Genomic DNA, 23,266 nt, shown 5'->3' on the forward strand with positions numbered 1-23,266 from the left:
CGGCTACCCACACCTCAGTTCTTGAGGCTGGATGTCAAAAACGCGAAAAACCGCCGACCGGAGGGAGGGAGGGATGCCGGGGAGCCTCCGGGACTCACCCAGAAAATGGCGTTTCATTACATTCAACGCTGGTTTTCTGGGGGGAGCCCTGTCGGCTCCCCGGAGCTAACTACCCACAGACAGAAAAAAGAGGGACTTACCCGGGAGTCGGTCGTCGCTCACCCCTCAACTCGAAGCCGAGACAACTGGCTGCAACCGCCGACCCAAAGCAACACAGGCCCGACGAGGCCCAGGGACATTCACAAGGTAACGAGCAGCCAGGACCCTGTTCGACCGCCAAAATCCCCGCGCCCGAATATCAGACCAAGACATATTCCCAAAGACGGCAGCAAGAGCCGCGAACTTACGAACGTCATGGGCACGGGGATAGACCGCAGGCTGGCTGGACCTAATAACCCTGCGGACGACCTGAGAGACCCGAACCCGCGAACAGGGAAGAAGGGAAACCGGATCAACCCACAGCGCGTCCCCGGACACAGAAGCTGTGGCGCGCAAATAACGGCGAAGCGCCGCAACCGGACACAAAACATGATGCACCCCCGGCCTGACCAACCAAGCATCAACCACCCATGGACCCCTCCGGAACGCAGCAGTCTCATTCTTCGCCAGAAAAGAAGGAGACGGCTGCAAACGAACAAAACTATCACTACGACCAAAAGAGCAGAAACCCCTGCGCCGGAGGAGAGCATGAAGCTCCCCTACCCGACCCCCAGAGGCCAAAGCCAACAAGAAAAGTGCCTTGGAAAAACAATCCTGGACTGAAGGGGCCACAACGAAACGAGGAGATGAAAGGAAAGCGAGCACTCTGTCCAAAGACCAGGACGGCTCAGGCGACGCATGAGCAGGCCGGAGGTGAAACAATGCACGAGACAGCTTGCGAAACGGCGCAGACGTAACATCGATACCGAAAGCAAGCTGAAGCAGCTCCGCCAGCGCCGCACAATACGAAGCGACAGTGTTAGGCATAAGATGACGGTCCTGAAACAACCACGAGAGGAAGGACAAGACCACCCGAACAGACAAGGAGCTAACACGACGAAGACGCAAAAAGAAACGGAAGGACCGCCAGGAAACTTCATACTGCCGCCGAGAAGAAGCCCTCAGGTGGGACACCAACAAGGAGGCCACCTGATCACCATAGAGATGATGATAGACTCGAGTCAAAAAAAACATACACGAAGACTCGAGGAGAAGATCGAACCAGCTACGTGCCGTACCGGCCCGATCTGCTGAAAGAGGCGGAGCCGCGGGAAAACCCTCAGGTTCGGACACCGAGCAACCAGCGCCTGAAACCAAGGCTGCGCCGGCCACCAAGGGGCCAGAAGGACAACTCTCCCCCGGTAAGTCTCTAAGCGAGTCAGGACCTGGAGCAACAGCCGAACCGGGGGAAAAAGGTACAGGAACCCCCACCTCGACCAGTCTAGCCGAAAGGCATCGACCCCGACGGCCTCGCAATCGGGGAAGGGCGCCGCATAAACGGGAAGACGCCGACGCGAAGAGGTCCACTTCGGGGCGCCCGAACGTCTGGCAAAGCCAACGGAAGAACTCGTCGTCGACCGTAATCTCCGTGGAGAGGGGAACGAAGCGAGACAGGGCGTCGGCCAAGACGTTGGACACGCCCCGTACGTGAACCGCCAGGAGAGCCAAACCCCGAGAACTCAGCAGACGAGTCACCCGAAGCGACCAACCCCAAAGAGACAAGGACCGCATCGAACCCCCGCGGTTCAGGCAATGAACCACCGGAGAGCAGTCCGAATGGAGCCGAATCGTCGATCCGCGGGCCACCCGAATCCTCCCCAGAGCAAACCACACCGCCGTGAACTCCCGCACCGTACTGTGAGCTCGACGGAAGGACGGATCCCAACGCCCCTGGCCGGCCTGGTGAGCACTGGTCACAAAACCCCAGCCGAGAGACGACGCATCCGTGTACACATCGAGCGAGGGCTCGGGTAGGCGCCAAGGCACTGAACCCCGAAAAACCCGAAGAGGAAGCCGGTGACGCAGCAACCGACGCAAGTCCCCCGGGGGTCGAACTCTGCGATCGCGAGAGAGGCGGAAGGGGGAACCCCGAAGGAACCAGAACAGCCGTCGAAGCCAAACCCGACCCGGCGGGTAGACCACCATCGCGAAGTTCAGGCTCCCGCACAGCCCCTCGAGCAACCGCCGGGTGACCCGAGGGCCCTCCAGAAACAGACGAAGGCGGGACCGCAGCCGCAGGAGAGACTCCGGAGGGAGAGACAAAGAGGCGGTTCGAGAGTCCCACACGAGACCCAGCCAAGTCCGAACCTGAGAGGGAACCAGATGGGACTTCCTCCAGTTCACCAAGAACCCGAACCCGGCGAGCTGGGAAAGAACCAAATCCCTGGCTAGCAAGCAAGCTGACTGGCTGGGAGCCCAAACCAGCCAGTCGTCGAGGTAGGCCAACACCCGAACACCTAGGAGACGCAAACGAGCCACCACAACCCGTGTAAGGCGTGTGAACACGCGAGGTGCCAGGTTCAACCCGAACGGGAGACAACGAAAGCGGTAACTCAGACGCCCCACTACAAAACCGAGCCAGTCCCTGAACCGCGGATGAATCGGGACATGCCAATAAGCGTCCCGGAGGTCCAGGGACACCATCCAAGCTCCCGGCTCCAAGAGGAGCCGAACCTGAGACAGCGTAGTCATCCGAAAGGAGGGGCAATGAACCCAGGGGTTCAGACGGGACAAGTCCAGAATGAACCGCAGGTCCGCGCAGTCCCGTTTCGGAACCGGAAACAGACGGGAAACCCATCTGAGGGACGACGTCGTCTCGACGACGCCCAAGCGTACCCACTCCAAGACGACTCGACAGAGCGCAGGGGAAGAAGCCTGCCCTGCCAGCCCCGACCCCCCAAAGGGGGGAGGGGCCACCCAACGCCACCGCAGGCCGCGAGACACGACCCGAAAGGCCCACGAATCGTGGGACCAGGCGCGGGCGAACAGCGCAAGCCGCCCCCCCATCGCCCCGTCAAGGGGGCAAACCGCGAAAGGGCCGGCGACCCTTACGAGACCCAGAACCCCGCACAGCGCGAACACCGCGCCGACCAGACGAGGGAGGGTCCGCAGGAGGAGCCAACCCCAAACCTGACACCAGAGGCCTACCACGACGAGAGGAACCCCGAGCCCTGGCACGACCTTTCCGGGAAGACCCACCCCGGGACCCCCGGAAAACCAACAAGTCCGACATCGGACGACAAGCCGCCGACGCAGCCTGAATAAACTGCGCCACGGCCGACTCCCCAAACAGGAGAGGACAAAAAGGTGAAGAACGCCTAAGAGCCAGAGCCCAAGCAGATTCCACGGAGGAACCCAGCACCGCCTGCCGACACGCGAGACGGGAAGCATAGAACAGGGAAACCGCATCCCGCAAAATCGGCGTGAACAGCTTCAACAAGGCAGCCGACGAACGCGCAGCCGAGGACAAGGTGCCGGACCCCGGGACGGACCCAAGCGTCCCCACATCCTCCACGAGCCAATCCGAAGACAGCTCCAGGAGGGAAAAGAACCGCAAGGCCGAACACAAAAGGCCCCGGGCGCGCAAGTCCTCCGCCACGAGCGCCGCCGAAAGGGAGGGAACCTGCACATGGAGCTGAATAACGCCCACATCGCGGGGAAGGGCAGGGGCAAACAAGCACTCATTCAGGTACTCAAGTTCACCCCCCAGGAAAACCTGAAGCACCGTGGAAGCTTCCCGCCACTCCAGCGTGCGGGAACGACAGAAGGAATGCCAGGAATCCAGACCAAACAAGGGGCAGTCTGCTAGCCAGGACGACTCCGGAACCTCGTAACGGAGCCAGAAAGGGAACGAAGTCCCAAACCTGAACGTGGACGGATCCATTTCCGAGGCATAATCCGGGTCACGCAGGAGGTAAGCTGCAAAGGCCGCTCGCACCACACCAGGTTGGATGCGATAAGCCGAAAACCTCCGGAAGGACGGAACCGACGTACCCGGGGGAACACGGAACCGAACCCGGGGAGGGGCCGACACCAAATCCAACTCGTACGCAGAGGGGGGAAAAGAAAACCCCACTCCTTGTAACAATAAGCCCCGCTCAGTGGGAAGAAAAACCCAGGCGGGGTCCAGCGGGGCCCAAGGCCCCCAAGTCAGCCCCTCCCCAACCTCGAGGTCCGTCACCACAGGACCCGAGGCCGAGTCCTCTCCCCAAGCCCCGACCCCACAAGACAAGGACGGAGCAGCCGGAAAAGCTGGAGGAAGGGGGGCCCACTGGTCAGACCCTGAAGCTTCGGCCGGGAGACAAGACTCGAATGCCTCTGCCGCCCCCCCGGAAGGGGCAACCCCCGAAGCTGCCCGAGTCTCGAGATCAAGTAACCCCTGCTCCGACCCCGAAACCCTCAGACGCTTCGGGGCCGGAAGCAGGGGCGGGGGACCAGAACGAACAGAAAGGGAAGGACGAGGAGGTGCGGACTGAACCAGGATCGAAGCGACCCCCACCCCCAAGTCCGGGTCTCGAAAAGCAAAGCGGGGCAGCCCCGGGGCATCCGGGGAAGCAACCAACCGAGCGCGTTGCAACAGACGAAACCTAGACTGCAACGCACGTGCCGCCCGTACCCGAATAGAATCATCAGAGGATTGGGTAAATTGAGTCACAAGCAAGCAGCAACACTCACAGGACTCAGGGTCGAAAGTATCACCGACCCAACAGGCAGCGTGGCAGAGGCAAAAACAATGAGGGTCACCCTGAGACAAGGGGACCGAGCAACCCTCAAACTCGCACACAGCGAGTGGGGACTCCGGGGTCACATCCATCGGACCCACGCGCCCCCTAGGGGATTCCCAGGGTCCTGAGCGTTTACTTTAAGAGGACTCGCGCTCAGGTAGTCCCAGGCAGGGTGCTGCAAACCGGCGCCCAAAACTACCAAGCAAACTTCTAAAGCTGAACCCCAGGGACGTGTACACTCACGGGGACCTAGCAGGGGGCGCCACCGAGGAGAACAGTGGAAGGGCAAAAACAAACTGAATAAAATGACAGAACCCCCCCACCAGGCAAAAACAAAAAGAAAAACAAAACCCCGCAAGAGGACAGCGAACCCCAAGGAACAGAGCCGGCCGCGATGTCGGGAAATACAAGCTGAGCAGCACCCTGCGCCCCTACCAGTGCAAACTGCCTCTTACCTGCCGGTAACAAGGGAGAACAGAACACCCAAGAGCCCAACAGGCGGCCGAAAAACCGAAAGGTAAAACGGACCAGCAGAGGCAGACCCCGAGGAGCCTGTGGAAGGTGGCCCCAAGCCCCAAGGGCAGTACTTACAGGGCACCTAGGGAAGGCAGCCCTAGGCGCATGCAGCCCGAGTACTGAAGATAACTCCTGGCTCTCGCACCCACAAAACTAACACCACACGCAAAGCACAGTGCAGTAGCGACACCGGAGCCAGAGCACACGACCATCGTCTATAGCATCAGCCTCAAGAACTGAGGTGTGGGTAGCCGGCGCGGGGGGTCTGGGGCTCCCCCTTCCCCCTCCCGGGGAGGGGGGAGCTGCGCAGACAGCGGCGCGGCAGTGTGTGACGTCACACTAGTTTGCTTGTTTTCGGTTGGGGAGTTCTATCCACTAGTTCGGTTTTAGGTAGCAATTTTAACCAGAATAGGGGTTTGTTTTGGGGCGCTTACCTTTCTGGGTGCCTGTTCCGGTCGATGGCAGACATAGAATGCTTCCAACTACACGGGGGCTTCTATAGGCCATTGCTCCCCTTGCCTCTCTGAGGGGGCCCGGTTCTGGCCGTGGTCCCCGGTAGGCCTAAGAACTCCATACACATGACTGATGCCAAAGTCTGACATTAGCATATCAGCCTGGGATAGCTCCGGGGAGCCGACGGGGCTCCCCCCAGAAAACAGCGTTAATGTATGAAACGCCATTTTCTGGGTCAGCCACGGAGGCTCCCTGGAGCTGGTTGATACCTGCTTGATGGGGTTCTGGGAGTTCTTCTACTCCTCAATCTTGACTTGTGAGAGTTTGGTCCACCAGGCTGTTGCTTGGAGCGGCCCACAGGCCCACATACCCACCACAGCCTGGTTGGTTCGACACTCCTTGGAGGAAACAATCTAGTTTCCTCTTAAAGATGTCCACGGTTATTCCAACAATATTTCTTATGCTCGTTGGGAGGGTGTTGAACAACCGTGGACCTCTGATGTTTATACATTGTTCTCTGATTGTGACTATGGCACCTCTGCTCTTCACTGGTTCTATTCTGCATTTTCTTCCATATCATTCACTCTGGTACGTTGTTATTTTACTGTGTAGATTTGGTACTTGGCTCTCCGGTATCTTCCACGTGTATATTATTTGATATCTCTCTTGTCTTCTTTCTAGTGAGTACATTTAGAGAGCTTTGAGACGATCCCAATAGTTTAGGTGCTTTATTGCGTCTATGTATGCCGTATATGTTCTCTGTATTCCCTCTATTTCAGCAATCTCTCCTACTCTGAAGGGGGAAGTGAGTACTGAGCAGTACTCAAGATGGGACAGTACAAGTGATTTGTATAGTACAACCATTGTGATGGGATCCCTGGATTTGAAAGTTCTCGTAATCCATCCGATCATTTTTCTGGCTGACGCAATATTTGCTTTGGTTATGCTCCCTAAACGTTAGGTCGTCAGACATCATTATTCCCAAATCCTTTACATGCTGCTTTCCTACTATGGGCACATTTGATTGTGTTTTGTACCCTGTATTATGTTTAAGGTCCTCATTTTTATCGCACCTGAGTACCTGGAATTTATCACTGTTAAACATCATGTTATTTTCTGCACCCATGTCTGAGTCCCTAAAACCAAAACGAGGCAGCCTTGGGGCATCCGGGTGGGCAACCAACGTAGCGTGTTGCAGCAACCAAAACCTATCATGCAATGCAGATGCCGCCTGTACCCGAATATCTCTGTCACGGGTAAATTCATTAGTTCAGTAAATGGGTAAATCAGAATGGGTAAATTGGATAACACGTCTCGCAGGACTCCGGGTCAAAGGTGTCTGTGACCCAGCAGGTAGCATGACGGAGACAAAAACGGTAACTGTCACCCTAAGACAAGGACACATAGCAACCATCAAACTCGCATGAGGCGAGCTGGAACTCGTTAGATGCATCCATAGGTCCACCAAGCCCCAACAGGGTTTGCCAGGGCCCATAGGCTGACAGCTACTGGAAGCCTGGGCAAGGTGTTGATTACTGGTAAGACCCAAAACTAACAAGAGGGGGATCAAAACACTGAAACCTCTGCGACGTTTACAATCACAGGGACCTAGCGGAGGGCTGGACCTAGTGTAAATGCTGAGAAGCAAAAACCCCTACGGAAATGGCATCCTGAAAGCACCAGGGAAGGCAACCCTGACACCCTGGGGTAGTACTCACAGGGGTACTTAAGGGAAGCCCACTTAGGGAAGACTTTACAGAGAACACCACCAAGGCAAAACACTGCCAGTGAACCAAGGCCAGAGATAACGTCCACCCCAGACTGCATTAACCAACGAACTGAGGTTGGGCAGCCGGCGAGGTGGGTCTGCCCCCCGGGCAGAGGGGAAAGGGGGGCTGCATGCAAGAGCAGTGTAGTAGGACGTTTGCTTGTTTGCTTGGGGGGGGGGGGGAGTTCTGCCTCTCTGTTCGGTTTTCGGTTGCAATTTTCTTACCATATTGAGTCTGTTGTGTTATGCCTACCTTTATGGGTGCCTGACCCCAGTCAATGGTAGATTAGGAAAAACCCCAACCACAGGGTTTTCCAGGAGTCATTGCTTCCTGTGCCTCTCTGAGGGAGGCCAGGTTCTGGCTCATGGTCCCTGGTAGAATGAATTCCACTGACTACTGACCTAGTCTAATAGTCTAATATATTGCACATTAGCCCGATAGCTCCAGGGAGCCAAAGGGGCTCCCCACAGAAAGGTAGGTACAACAAAAATCACTTGATAACCACTTATGAAATTGAACAGATTTATATTGATACTCCAACATCTTGTGATTAACCATTTTAATTCTTTCTTGGTGTATATAGACTCTGCTGTAATAATTTTATTTTGTATTGTGCAAAACAGGTTGATTCAATAAATTTTTTACAGCTATTAATCAAGATAATAAAAAAACAAATGGCTATTTGGCAAATGAATCACAAACAAATAAAATAATATAACCGAGTTAACCGTCAACGCTCCTATTCACTTTTGTGAAAACATTTGCTTTTTCTGACTCGGTACCTGATTGACTATTTTTTTTTGCATTCAATGAAATTCACAAGCCCCTTGCTGAGGTCGAAACAAACATGATTCCCCTACGTGTTTCACACAGTTTCTACTTTCTACGTGTGTCAATCAGGGAAGTTCTCTTCCCTGATTGACACTCACACCATTTGAAGGGTTAAGGGGTATCTTTGTTGGCTCTTGTATCCGGATATAACATTGAGGAGCTAAGGCTCTTCTCTAGAGAAGGGTCTGTTCATTTGAGCTGGACGGGCAGTTTGTCTGCAGCCTCCTCCTTTTCCGGTGAATGAGCCGGTAGGCTTCCATTGGAGTCCTTTGGTAACTGATGCTTGGTTGGTTCAGCTGAAGATGCACTGGTTGTTGTGTCCAGGGGCAGCTCTTTGCTGCTATCTGCATGCCATTAGTTCTCAGTGGAAGCCTTGTTGGTTGATTCTGTTTCCTTGGTTCCCTGTTCCAGGGACTCACATTTCTCAGATTGTCTGTGGTGTTATCTAGTCTAGCCATCCTGTGATCTACCCACGGCCCATGACGTTCATAAATATTCGGCTTTACCTGCCATCTTCTTTAATATGTCTTCTCTAAACATGTAAATGACAACAAAAACTCAGTCAAATAACAGTAACTGCCAAAGCCTAAGAAATAAACATGTGACAATGGAACCATTAAGAGTTAATGGCATTTTATTGTACTGTAGATTAATTTACAAGCTTATTATTTTTCATGCTATTTAAATTTTAATTTGCATTAACTAAAATATAAAGAAAACTTATTAAACAAAAATGAAACTAAATGCACATTTAACTAAAATTATACAAAATATTGCTTACCGATATTTATGAGGATCTGCTTCATCACAAGTAGCCTCGAAGTCTATTACCACATAGTACTCATAGTACCGGTTCTGTAAAATGTCTGGATTGTCAAGGCTTTCTTCCCCAAACTTTTTATTCCTGTAGTATGTCTTCAATCTCTTCTGTAAGACAGTCTTCTTGCCATAAGTATCAAGTCCAAAGGCTCTAAGCCTCGCTGGAATGATAATATAATACATGAATGATGATAGAGAAGATAAGACCATAGCATAATAATATATGAAGAGAAAACCACAAGTTCTTTTGTCCTCATTTCAGGCGGCTCCAATTTATACCCAACCAAACTCATATGTGTCTAACCTACATTGAAGCATTCCATTGATACTACAATTATGTTACTCTATGATTTGCTTCATAAATGTTATGTAAGCAATGTGTTCAAAGTGGGTTTGAGCCAACCTAGCCTGTGAATCTACTGGTCATGTAAAGTTTCAAAGGCTGCACAAATTTCTAGAAATTCAGGTTTTATGCAGAGATTAATTCACAATAGCGTGGCTGAAAATATATAACCTAACCCACACGCATGAAAAGAAAGTGACAACTTTCAGCCTATCGTGGACCCTTGTAAAACTGCAACAGTAAGTTGATAAGGGTCCTGGATGGGCCACATCATCATCACTTCCCTTTTTTTATATGTGGGATTGGTTTATTCATGTTATATTAAATATATAGTGCACCGGGCACTCCAAATAAGATAGAATAAGAAATATGGGAATATAAATAGCCAAAACAATAATTTAAAACAATCTTGCTTCTTACATTTTAATTGGTCAATCCTTAATTTGTTTATCTCTCCATTAATTCTGGACAATTCACGAAAAATGGGATTATCATACAGTGATGGTTCCTTATCTGCCAACTCTGCAGCATTGTTCTGAAAGTAAACCAACAAATCAGCATACAGACATAGGTGAAAACACAAATATGAATTGCTTAACCATTATTTTGGCATAATTACAATAAAATTCTTGAAAATGTGGGGGATAGTATTGGCAGAGTTAATAATAATAAGGATAATGTTTCCTGGCCTACAAGGTATATATATATATACTGTAAAACTTTGCTAATTCAAACCCCATTAACCTGGACCTTTGGGTACCTGCTTGATACCTGCTTGATAGGATTCTGGGAGTTCTTCTACTCCCCAAGCCCGGCCTGAGGCCAGGCTTGACTTTGTGAGAGTTTGGTCCACCAGGTTGTTGCTTGGAGCGGCCCGCAGAGCCACATACCCACCACAGCCCGGTTGGTCCAGAACGTTTTTCAGAAAACATTCTAGTTTTCTCTTCAAGATGTCCACAGTTGTTCCGGCAATATTTCTTATAGTCGGTGGGAGGGCATTGAACAACTGCAGACCTCTGATGTTTATACAGTGTTCTCTGATTGTACCTATGGCACCTCTGCTCTTCACTGGTTCTATTCTGCATTTTCTTCCATATCGTTCACTCCAGTATGTTGTTATTTTACTGTGAAGATTTGGGACCTGGCCCTCCAGTATTTTCCATGTGTATATTATTTGGTATCTCTCTCGTCTCCTTTCTAGTGAGTATATTTGGAGGGTTTTGAGACGATCCCAATAATTTAGATGCTTTATCGCGTCTATGCGTGCTGTATATGTTTTCTGTATTCCCTCTATTTCAGCAATCTCTACTGCTCTGATGGGGAAAGTGAGTACTGAGCAGTACTCAAGACGGGACAACACAAGTGACTTGAAGAGTACAACCATTGTGTTGGGATCCCTGGATAACTCAGCCCTGGGTAATCTGGCTGTTGTTGGACAATTGTTGTTGATCCGTACAATTACTTCAAAGGTCAAATGTAATACAAACAAGGAGCAACGGTTTCAAGCTCGTGAAGCCACTATGTGGGACTGAGAACAGAAGATGCTTTTTCACCCACAGGGTTATGAACCCACAGAACTGCCTACCCGCCTAAGCCGTAAATGCCAAGACTCTGTTGACTCTCAAAATCCAACTGGTAAAAGATTATCAAGGCAAATGGGAGGACCTTCAACACGTCACTGGCTTCCTGTCTTTGTTAAGGCCACTAGTGTCAGTGGTCCTCAGGTAAATTCAGGTAAATCTTTGACTATGTCTGATACTGAGGGTGAGAAAAAGTACTGGAGCAAGCAGGGTACATTGGGGGACTGAGCATTTCATCATGGATGATCCAGATTTTACTTTGTCGATTATTACACTCTGGATTCTGTTTATTAAGAAGTTAAAGATCCATCTACTTATTTTGCCAGTAATTCATTTTGGCATGTAATTCTAATATAGCACATTTCAGTTCGGATAGCTTTAGGGAGCCGACGAGGCTCCACCAGAAAATCCAGATTCCCCACTAATTCAGACAGCCTAGAAATTATTAAATCAAATTTTTGAGACTGCATGGCACATCTTGCTTTATGAAATGGTAGGATACTATCATGGATAATTGCTGGAGTGTGATAGGGATTGTTTTTATACCATGCTTCAAAACACAAATTAAATAAATGAATAAATAATGATGTTTATTTTAATTAACATCATTACCGTTTTAACTTTATTATTCCCCTTTTTCTCAGGGCACATGCCTCTACATCCCATGAAAATAAAAAATGGTGATGATAATGAATGATCACTCACAACATACCTCTTTGTCTTCTGCACTGTCAGAACCAGAGTCAGTTTTGCTGTTTAATGGTTCAGAAGATTCCTGCTCATCACTGCAGCCAAAGGATTTTGCATTCAGAGACAAATGATTTAACGTCATCTCTGATGACGTCAAATCTTCAGCACTGGACTCAGGTTTTGGAGAAAAAGAATTGTCTGCAACAATTCCAGTTCTACCACACACTGATTCTTCCATGGTTGAGTTGAGGTTCTGACTGCAGTTGTTTACCTCATGTTCCACAGATGGAGTTCCGCCTGTGGATGCACCTGGCTTACTGCGCTCAAGTTGAAGATCTTCAGATACATCACTTTTGTTACTCAAAGTTTCCATAGTCATCAGCTTCCTCGTACAGCAATAATGGGTTCACCAGTCTTCTGAAGCAGTATTCACAATCAAATTTTACCTAAAAATTTAAAACACACAATTTACCTGAGGCCACAAAGTACATTAGCAATAATAAAAAATATAAAAGTGCAGATTCAAATATGCAGATAAATACTAAGTGAATAAATGAAATCAATAGTGCAGTATGCACATTGAATTATGTAAACTGTGCTGCTGTCATTTAAAAATTAACCAAATAAATTATCAAAATAAACTAATAAACAGTACTGAAATTGATGGTGGAGGTTAGGGGTGCTGGTGATAAGGGTGGGGATTTGACTGATAAATAATTTATACCAATAAGTTCTTTGGCAAATAATATCAAGTCATTGGTGCCAAATAATTAATAAAAAAAAAAATTTCAGTGCAATTTTTTTCTCTCGGCACACCACAGGAGTGTTGAATTTAACATGTGCGCAGTGCAGGGGTTAAGGAATTTTTCATGTGAGGTTTAATGCTTAGTTTTATTTAAGACATAGCATTGATGTTTTTACATTTTTGTAAAGCCACTAGCACGCATAGCGTTTCGAGCAGGTCCTTAATCTAACAGGGCGCTTGACAGCTGAATGGACAGCTATTCGGATTCGTAGTCTTGAGGTTCTGGGTTCGATCCCCGGTGGAGGCGGAGACAAATGGGCAAAAAAGTTTATTTCACCCTGATGCTCCTGTTCACCTAGCAATAAATAGGTACCTGAGAGTTAAGACAGCTGTTATGGGCTGCTTCATGGGAGGGGTGTAACAAAAAGGAGGCCTGGTTGAGGACCGGGCCATGGGGATGCTAAGCCCCGAAATCCTCTCACGATAGCCTCAAGATAACAGGGGCTCTAATAATGCATGGGGCTCATATCACAGCCTATGCTTGGCCACTCGAGGCGCTCGATATTGCCTTCTGCAGCAAACCTAAGCCTAACATTCCGGGTATTATAGATGGTGCAATTTTCCTGTTATATGAACTAAAAATAAAAATAATGCAAATTAACAATAACTCGTAACTCTGGGCGAATATTTGATAACGTATTTTAAGGTTAAATTTAACAGAAGCCAACCAACCTAGTACAATAAAGGACCAATGACAAAGCCTGAGTAACATTACTGAATAAGTGGTACATTAGCCTCTTTGGTGGTAAATCTTTATTAAATAAACAATACAATGTATGAATAGTGCTTGCTCAGGGTATAGTGTATATTGAATATGTAACGTATTGTTACTGTCAAGGATAAAACCAAAAATGGCAGACCCCGAAGCTACTGGTTATTACCACGACTCGTCCTAAGCATTACCCACCTACTCAAACACCACCACAAGACCCACACACTCAGGAATATAAGACGCACATGTAATAACAGAAGAATGCCATAAGACTTACTGAAGACTGGTCGCTACCGTCTGAAACTATACTAAACACTTGCTATACATCTATCACATATTTGACTCCATTTCAGCACAAAACTTTTACGTTTCGTATATATATAAAATTGATCAATATTAAAACATTAATATAATGCTCTTAACAGTTAAAATCTTCTATTTAACAGGCATATTGGTATTACATGAAGTTAAGTGATGTGATGGACATAATCCGGACTTAGTAACAACGACGCCCGCCAGCGTAAACAACACGTCTTAATGCCCACGAACATTATCAAACGTACAAAAGACTAGTCAGTTTTTTGGGGTAAACTCCTATTACATTTATTATGTGATAATTATACTTTTATATAATAATACGTATTGAAGCTCAGTGCCTAATGTATGATATTAATGAATAAAAACGAAGTCAGAAGCCACACTCTTGCCTGTATATGTCTTTTGTATTTAAAAAGTATTTTGGGCGCCCATGTATTTGTGCGCTAGCTGGCGTACACAACTGTTCTCTTACAAGCATTAGAATTCAAGTTATAATAATCTTTATGAATAACGTATAATTGCATTGCGTGATTAAATAAGATTCACATTTATTTTAATTATTTGCAAAGCCACTAACACGCATAGCGTTTCCGGCAAGTCCTTAATTAATGAAACATATCAGGCAAGATGAAAAGGTACATTGTATCAAGGTTTTATATAAACAAAAACAATAAATTTATAGGTGATTCACTGAGGAAGTACTAGTTAAGATGTTTTTAGTGCTAATATTTGTGAAGTAGGTAGTACAAGATACAGTGCGAGTTTGAAGCACAAGGTAGGATGAAATTAGGTACTTTATTTTATTTTAATAAAGAGTAAGTGACAATTTTTTTTAACTCATTAGTGAGCGAGTTTCATAGACTGGTCCTTTTATTGGCTTTGAGGGTTTGCACAGATTTAGGTATATGTTTGTGTATCTAGAGAAGTAAGTAAGTAATTATCAAAAGAAGGCACCAAACCGGGAAGGCTATGTAGCACCATCAAATACGCAAAATAATCAGAGGGCGCTAAATATCACCAAGGATGCCAATACGAGAACAAAAACGCATAAGGCGAACGATATCAAAAGTATCCGAGTCACCAAGAATTCTATCGAGGGAGAGGTGACCGCGAGGGGCGGTCGGAAAGCAAGACACACGCTCGTCCTGGAAGTCAGGACATTCAAGAAGGACATGCACGACCGTAAGAGGGACAATGCAACTAAGACAATAAGGAGCAGGGCGGCGCTCCATCAAGTGACCATGGGTTAAGCGAGTATGGCCAATAGGCCAATTTAACAGTCTCCGTGGTGTAGTGGTAAGACACTCGCCTGGCGTTCCGCGAGCGCTATGTCATGGGTTCGTATCCTGGCCGGGGAGGATTTACTGGGCGCAATTCCTTAACTGTAGCCTCTGTTTAACTCAACAGTAAAATGAGTACTTGGATGTAACAACGATTCTTCGCGGCAGGGGATCGTATTCCAGGGACCTGCCCGAAACGCTACGCGTACTAGTGGCTGTACAAGAATGTAACAACTCTTGTATATATCTCAAAAAAATACGCAACCTCGCCAGAGCTGTTTCCCACCGCCGGTTACGGTGGAAGGAGGACGGCCACGAGGAAACACAACATTTAAGAGTACGTAGCTTGTTACCAGTAACAGACAACCAAGAAGCCTGCCAACGGGTAAGGACTGAGGAATGGATAACCGGGTAAAAGTCGGAATACGGAATGCCTTTACGAGAGATGGGACAAGAGCGGACAGCTTCCTTAGCGGCAGCATCCGCACGCTCATTTAAAGACACGCCAATATGGCTGGGAACCCAACAAAACTCAACCGACTTAAATTTACTGTGAACGAGAAACAGCCAATGCTGGATCTCGACAACTACCGGATGAACTGGATTAAAGCACCCGAGAGCCATGAGGGCACTACGAGAGTCAACAACAACCACAAAGGAAGACTGACAACGAGAAAGCAGGAGACGAAGAGCATAGAGAATAGCATAAAGTTCCGCTGTAAAGATGCTAGTCTCCGGAGGCAAGCGACACATATAAGTGCGATCAGGAAAAACAACAGAGTAGCCAACACCGTCCGCTGACTTAGACCCATCGGTGAAGACAGAAACGGAGCGGGAGTGAGAAGAAAAGTGCTCGAGGAAAAGGCGTTTTAGAACTGTAGGAGGGGTAAAAGCTTTAGTGATACGAGTCAAGGATGTACAAAACCGCGGAAGAGGGACCCTCCACGGGGGCAAAGAAGGAACAACACGAGGAGAAACATCAGAAATACGAACGGAAAGAGAATCCTGTAGGCGAGATAACCGGACAGAAAGAGGGAGGTGGTGAAGAGGAACAGGAACCGCAGGAGGGGTAAAAGTTAAAGCACGACAGAGGCGAGAGGAAGGATGTTGCAAGGACCGCGCAAGATAGCGAAGACAGTAGCGATCACGGCGGTCCTGGAGAGACAGGAAGCCAGTGTCAACATACAAGCTAAGGACGGGAGTCGAACGAAAGGCACCAGAACTGAGGCGCAACCCAGTATGGTGCAAAGCATCAAGACGGCGAAGAGTAGAAGGAGAAGCAGACGAGTAAGCAGGGCAACCATAATCGAGCTTAGACAGGACGAGAGAGGAATGTAAAGCAAGGAGAGTGCGCCTATCTGCCCCCCAAGAAGTATGGGACAAGACCCGAAGGAGGGTAAGGGACTTAGAGCACTCAACACGGAGGTAAGAGATATGGGGAGACCAAGACAAACGAGTGTCAAGGAATAACCCCAAAAGCTTCGCGGAATCTTTGTATTCAAGGGGATGACCATAAAGAGACAAAGAGGGACGAAGAACAACCCGTTTCCGCGTAAAAGTCATGGCACAAGTCTTAGAAGTAGAGAACTTGAAGCCATGACCTGTGGCCCAAGACGACACGGCATCAATCGCAAGTTGAAGCCGGCGTTGAAGGAGAGGCGAATCATCACCCTGACAACAAAGGGTAAGATCATCGACATAGAGAGCGGAGAAGACACCAGAAGGAAGAGAGGAAAGAAGACCATTGAGGGCAACCAGAAAAAGAGTAGTGCTCAGAACACTACCCTGGGGCACACCTTCGTATTGCTGAAAAGAGGGAGAGAGAGCGGTACCAAGCCTCACTCTAAGGGAACGACGAGAGAGGAAGCTGCGGAGAAAGAGAGGGAGATGACCACGAAGGCCAAAAGAATGAAGTTGAGATAGGATATGATAACGCCAAGTGGTGTCGTAAGCCTTTTCTAGGTCAAAAAGGACGGCAACAACGGAGGTCTTCGCAGCAAAAGCAGTACGAATATAGACCTCCAAGTTCACCAGGACATCTGTCGTGCTGCGGCACTTGCGGAAACCAAATTGAGAAGGGGAGAGGAGGTGATGGTGTTCCAGGAACCACATCAGACGAACGTTAACCATACGTTCAAAGAGTTTGCAGACACAACTTGTGAGAGCAATAGGGCGAAAGTCCTTAGGGGAAGTACCCAGAGACCCCGGTTTGCGAACAGGGAGGACAACGGCATCGAGCCAGTCCTCAGGGACTGACGACGACTCCCAGATCCGATTATACAGACTCAGTAAATACTGAGACGTGCTCGGAGGGAGATGGCGAAGCATCTCATAATGAATACCATCGGAGCCCGCCGCCGTAGAACCGCAGAGGGCCAGGGCAGAACGAAGTTCAGAGAGAGAGAAGGGATCATTATAGGGAAGCTGAAGATGAGTGCAGAAATCTAAAGGACGAGACTCAAGGACAGGTTTACGAAGAAGGAAAGATTGGGGAAGATGAAGACCAGAGCTAACAGAAGAAAAGTGGGAACTCAGTTCGGAAGCGACCTGCAACGGGTCCGCCACAAGAGTATCATGGAGGTGAAGGACCGGTGAAACATCGGGAACGAACTTACCCGCTATCTTGCGGATACGCTTCCAGATCTGGGCCAGAGGGGTTTCGGACGTAATTGTCGAGACATAAGATGCCCAACATTCACGTTTAGCCGTACGGATGGCCCTACGGGCCACCGCACTCGCTTTCCGAAAGAAAAGAAAAGAATCGGTCGTCTGCCTACGGCGGTGCTTCTTCCAGGCTGCACGCTTACAGCGGACAGCCCGAGCACAGTCCGCATTCCACCAGGGAACGCACTTCCGTGGACCCCGAGAGGAAGAGCGAGGAATAGAGCGGAGGGCAGCGTCGAAGACAGTGTCATGAAAAAGGAGGAGAGCGCGAGAGAGGGGCAGAAGGGAGAGGTCAGAGAGAGTAGCACTGAGGGAAAATAGGGTCCAGTCCGCCTTAGCAAACCGCCACCTAGGGAAAGAGAGGGAAGGGCGAAAAGAGAAAAAGGAAACAAGGATGGGGAAATGATCACTTCCATGGAGGTCATCAAGAACCTGCCATGTGAAATCTAAGTAAAGAGAAGAAGAGCAGAGAGAAAGATCAAGACAAGAAAGGGTGCGAGTTCGAGAGTCCAAATGAGTGGGCTCACCAGAATTCAGAAGAGACAGGGAAGAAGAGAGGAGAAACGGCTCAAGGAGGCGACCCCGGGTATTCGTCAGAACGTCACCTCAAAGAGAATGACGACAATTGAAGTCACCCAGCAGGAGCACAGGCTCCGGCAAGGAGTCTAGGAGGTGTTTCAAATCAGGAAGAGAGAGCGGGACACTCGGGGGGAGATAAATGGAACAAACTGTGTACCATTTCCCCACAAAGATACGAGCAGCAGAACAATGGAGAGGCGAAGGAAAAAGTAAAGGAACAAAGGGAACATCAGCCCGAATCAAGAGAGCAGAAGAATTAGAAGCCCCAGCAATGGCTGGGGGGGGGGAGAGAAAGGAATAGCCACGAAAACGACCAGGACGAGCACCAAGCATCGGCTCCTGGAGACAGACACAAAGGGGCGAAAACCGCGAAACCAGAAGTTGGAGTTCGAGGAAATTGGCGTAATAACCTCGAACGTTCCATTGAAGAATGGACAACGACGAGAGGAGAAATGACAAAAACAGAGAACAAGGAAGAAACAAAGGCGAAAGACCAACAGAGCACGTTAAAGAATATCAGGGTCGGGATCAGGGTCAGCAAAGTCAGGGTTAGGGGGCATGGGTAAACTGAGCAAAGACGGAGGGAAGGAAACGGGAGAACAGATCAGAGGTGGGCGGGCAGGGTCCGGAGGAGGAGGAGGAGGAGGAGGAAGAGGAGGAGACAACGGAGAGGAGCAGTCAAGGACAGCAGCAGGAAGAGGGGGAGTAGAAAGAGAGGAGCGCACCCCAGCAAGAGCAGCAACCGAAAGGGAAGCAGGGGCCAAAGAAACCTCCATAACAGGAACAGGGGGCGCAAGCACTGAAACGGGAGGGGAAGGAGCAACAGAGCCAGAAGTAGGAGCTGAGGAAGAAAGCGAAGCCTTCTTACCCGCCGGGGAAGAGGAAGGAGAGGAGCCAGGCTTACGCTTCTGACTTAAAGAGACCGGTGTCCCAGCAACTACGTACCGGGCAACGGATTCCAGTGTCTCAACAGGAGAAGCCGAACGAGAGCACACACGACGGCCGTTAGGAGAGCGATGGACATCCGCCCGCACCGACAGGCGGCGGGGAGAGCCGATAGATGGAGGAAGAGGATGGGAAGGAGGATCGGAGGGGGACGAGGAAGAAGACACAGAAGACACGACAGACCAGGTAGAAGGAAGGGGAACCCCAGACAGAGGACCAGGAGGAGGATCCTTCGGGAGAGAACCCAAAGGGACAGAGGAGGGGGCAGTGGGCGCATCAGGGTCCAAGGCCTGGAAACGGTTGTGAGTCTGAGGAAGGCGGGAAGGACGAGGAGAGGAAGAGCGCAACACGCGAGCATAAGAGATACTAGCATAAGGCGGGAGCCGGCGAACCTGGCGCCTCGCCTCAGGAAAAGATAAACGCTCCCGGTGCTTCAAGTTGAGGACGGCTGCCTCAAGCTTGTAATGGACACACGCACGGGAGAAGGTAGGATGGGCCTCACCGCAGTTGAGGCAACGAGCCTGGGGAGAAGCGCACTCCGACTTAGAGTGACCTTCGCCACCACACAAAGGACAGAGAGAGACAGTCCCGGAGCAGCGGAGGGCACCATGCCCAAACCTCCAGCACTTGTTGCAGAGCCGAGGAGAAGGAATGTACTCCTGGACAGAGCACCTGGCACCAGCAAGAATGACAGAGGGTGGAAGGGTCCGACCATCAAAGGTAATCTTCACAACCCGGAGGGGTTGACGGCGACTACCACGAGGGGGACGAGTAAACGTGTCCACCTGGAGAATAGAATGGCCCTGGGCAGCGAGGATATGTCGAATATCGTCGTGGCAGTCGCGTAGGTCCCGAACACCGGTCGCAACATGGGGCGGGAGCAAAATAGTGCCAACACTGGCATTCAACTGAACGTTCTTCGAGACCCGAACGGGGGTCTCGCCAAGGCAGGATAAGGCAGCCAAGCGGGAAGCAGCATCCTGAGAAGGAGCAGCAACGACACGTGTACCGAGACGAGTGGGGTTGAAAGTAATGGAGGCATCCACGGAATCAATGAGATGTCGATGGAGGGAGAAATCGTCAGGAGGCGCAGAATCAAGAGGGAGGAGATCAAAATATTTGGCCCACGAAGCGGGACCAAACAAGGCTTGATAGGTAGCAGAACTGGAAGGAATCGAGCGAGGGCGGCCGTGACGAAGACGGCGGTGAGAACCCCCAGAGAGAGAGGGGTTAAAAGGCGCAGTAGTTACAACTAGAGAAGGAGCCACGCCAGGGGACGAGGTAGTCACCACTGGGGGCTTGGGGCTCGAACCAACCACAGAGGAGGGAGGGGAGCCAGAGGAAGGAGTCAGAGAGGCCAAAGGAGGAGCAAGGTCGGGGCCCAATGCAGCGGAGGCTACAGAGCCCGGTCTTCCAATACGGACCGACTCGGGGGCTTGGTCGCCCACCCCACGAGCCTGAGAAGGTAAACCAGAAGAAGCCGAAGCAGGGGTAATCATCCTGACGAAAGAAAGAATTCACTCACGAATGTGCCCCCACACCCACCATGGAGCCACAATTAGAGGCAGGACACCCAACAAGAAGCTATCGCCGATCTTGTCGGGGCCTCCTAGGGGTGCGTCGCGAGTATACGCCCCACAAACGCCACCTTAAGAAACCGACAGTCCGTCGAGATCGGGTTCAGTGACGAAGTGGGGATTGACAATAAAAGGTTCCCCTCGCTCTCGACGTCGGGTACTGCAGTTCTACGGGTGCATGAGTATGCCTCCTCAAGCACCCGGGCGTCAAAATAGAAGTCCAAGGGAAGAACCAGAACGAGCAAAAGGTCGGTAGGAAACGGCAAGCAGATAGAAGAAGAGGGGGGAGAAAAACGAAACAGAAGGAAAAGGAAAAGATGCCCAGCAGAATTGGAGAGGACGGCAGCAGGAGCACAAGGCTAGAAAAGGACAGAGGACTGTCCCAAGGAGCATCACACTCCGGCAGCCGCCCACTAAGCCCCCACACGGCGACAACGAGCTGAGCGGGGAGGGGGTATCTAGAGAAGATACATTGGGATGAGGGTGTACAACATTGTGTTATTACACTCTTATTAAATTAGACCAAGTAATACCTCACTCGTTAGATTGATAAAAACTCTCAGTTCATTGTTGATAGTTATGTTAAACAATGTTACTAGCTTACGAAGCCTGTAGCTTGTTTAGCCAAGCGAAGTATTAAATTTGGGTTCAATTTAATTACCGTTCAAAAGTTGAGTAGTTGGTGCATAATAAAAGGAATTAAACTGAAGATGTTAAATGGGAAGCAAGTTCTAAAATTACTTATTTCCTAATTTACATCATTATGGAGTCGGGTCACTTACTCCAATACCATTCCTTCAGTCTTATCTTAGTGACAGGCTCCAGAATGTTTCTGTGAATGATCCATTTCTCCCACCCTACCCATCAACATTTGTGTTCCACTGGGTAGTACACGTGGCCCTCTCCTGTGATCTGGAATAGACTAGTACTATCCTGGAAGGTGGTGTGCCAATATGAAAAAAATAAACTATCAATTGCGGGCAAAAAACAAGAGAATAAAAACTTTAAACCATTTAATATAACAAAAATTACAAATTTTACACAATAATAAACAATGACAAAGACCCCTTGGTCTCATACACTCAAAAATAAAATATATACAAGTGAATTTACGTTACTGACAAAAAAATGAATGTGACACTCCATACAATGTGTTCTAAATATCATCCGTCACCGATTCGTAACAACGTCAAGGCAAGGGAAGACTCTAGCGAACTGAGTGAGCACCAAGAAGCTTCTGATTCACCGCAGCTTCTGAGCCACGTGCCAGGGCTATATATACCGGTGGTGACGTCATATTGGCGCGAAGCTGAGGCCATGAATGAGGAATCGGCTAGAGAAGTGGTTGTTTGCTGGTGGTAACAAGCGCTGGCGGGTTGTAGGAGCGTGTCTCTCCTGTGGGGCCACATTCAGCAAAAAAAGTTTCTAAAACTGTTGGCATTCTTTTTAAAATCAGATATTATGTACTTCGCTCTTCCCTTGTAATGCTCTATTACTCTCTCATCTATCTTTATCTGAATTATGGTATGTGGTTGGGTTTTACTACCCAAAATCATCTATGTCCTCTAATTACCCAACACAAATATGCTATTAAGACCAATAACACTCTGGCACCAGACAGCCCTCGGCCCCCCTACTTAAATCTTTGAATATGCTAGATATTAAGTCACTGCTCATCCTCTCAAGTGTACTCTGTAGCGAGTAGATTATCCCAATAATATACTCGCTCCAAATGCATTGTTAATAGTCCTGTCAACCTTTGGAGATGAATGAGGTGAGGCGTTGCCCGGGCAACACGGTGAGGTGTTGCCCGAGCATATAAGCAGCAGAATAGCAAACATTCACCAGAGTCTACTTTCAAGTGTGGTCTAGAGCAGACACTTGCGAGATACTGTACCGACGCTCAGTGCGCTCAACTCACACCAAAGTATCACCGGTGTACTTCTGTATATTCGACCAAATATATATATAGTATCTTAGTGTCTGTTTATTTGTCACCATACTTTACGTAACAATAGAACCGTTACATTGGTGACCCCAGAGAGTTTCGACGATACCCAGCCACGATGGACAACAACATGTACTCTCACTGGACCTCTACTGCTACTGTTTGCTGTGATGGAACACTGCCAACACCCTCACCACAGCTATGATTTTCATCGCGTCCATCTCTGCATTTTCATCTACTACGGCTTGCTGCTCCACGATCGTTACTCACTCATCTGACAGCCTCATCAATGATTACATCATGTTGGATCTACAGCTTGTTCTACCGACTCTCCGTCGCTGCCAGGGCACTTCTTGTCCTACGCCCATGACAGCTGCTCTGTCATCAGATTCATCTACACGTTCACTGCATTTTGATACTCGGCCGACTCAAGCCCTTTACGCAGTACAGGACTTACAGCTTGCGTTTCCGACACTTCGTCGCCTTCAGGACAATTCAGCTCTAGATGTGATTACCTCGTTGTCCTAACTACGTGCCTACATTACCTCCTAATGTCCTGGTGCCCGAGCCCATCCGCCACGGATCTAAATGCTCCACCAGCGACCCAAGGACGCAACAATTATGCACATTCTTCTCTCCTGCTACACCGAGCTTGTCCACACACTGCCTACATC

General features: G+C 49.2%; 1 protein-coding gene across 6 annotated transcripts in view; it reads right to left on the bottom strand.

Moving 5' to 3' along the window:
* The window catches only part of LOC123746829 (3'-5' exoribonuclease 1), a 40,554-nt gene extending 26,793 nt beyond the window's left edge, over positions 1-13,761 (bottom strand). For 3 of the 6 annotated variants that reach the window (XR_011226105.1, XR_011226106.1, XM_045728619.2), the window contains exons 1-4: positions 13,477-13,571; positions 11,787-12,210; positions 9,915-10,029; positions 9,114-9,312 (exon numbers count right to left, since the gene is read on the bottom strand). Coding sequence is in view for 4 of the 6 variants with exons in the window: in XM_045728619.2 (XP_045584575.1) it covers positions 9,114-9,312; positions 9,915-10,029; positions 11,787-12,143 (671 nt within the window). In the remaining 2 variants the exon portion in view is untranslated. Of the gene's footprint in view, positions 1-9,113; positions 9,313-9,914; positions 10,030-11,786; positions 12,211-13,476; positions 13,705-13,742 lie in introns of those variants that run through there. The other 3 variants (XM_069319617.1, XM_045728617.2, XM_045728618.2) reach the window with 3 other exon arrangements.
* Between the last annotated feature and the right edge of the window lie 9,505 nt (positions 13,762-23,266).

The sequence above is a fragment of the Procambarus clarkii genome, chromosome 93 (genome assembly GCF_040958095.1).
Source record: "Procambarus clarkii isolate CNS0578487 chromosome 93, FALCON_Pclarkii_2.0, whole genome shotgun sequence".
Taxonomy (NCBI): domain Eukaryota; kingdom Metazoa; phylum Arthropoda; class Malacostraca; order Decapoda; family Cambaridae; genus Procambarus; species Procambarus clarkii.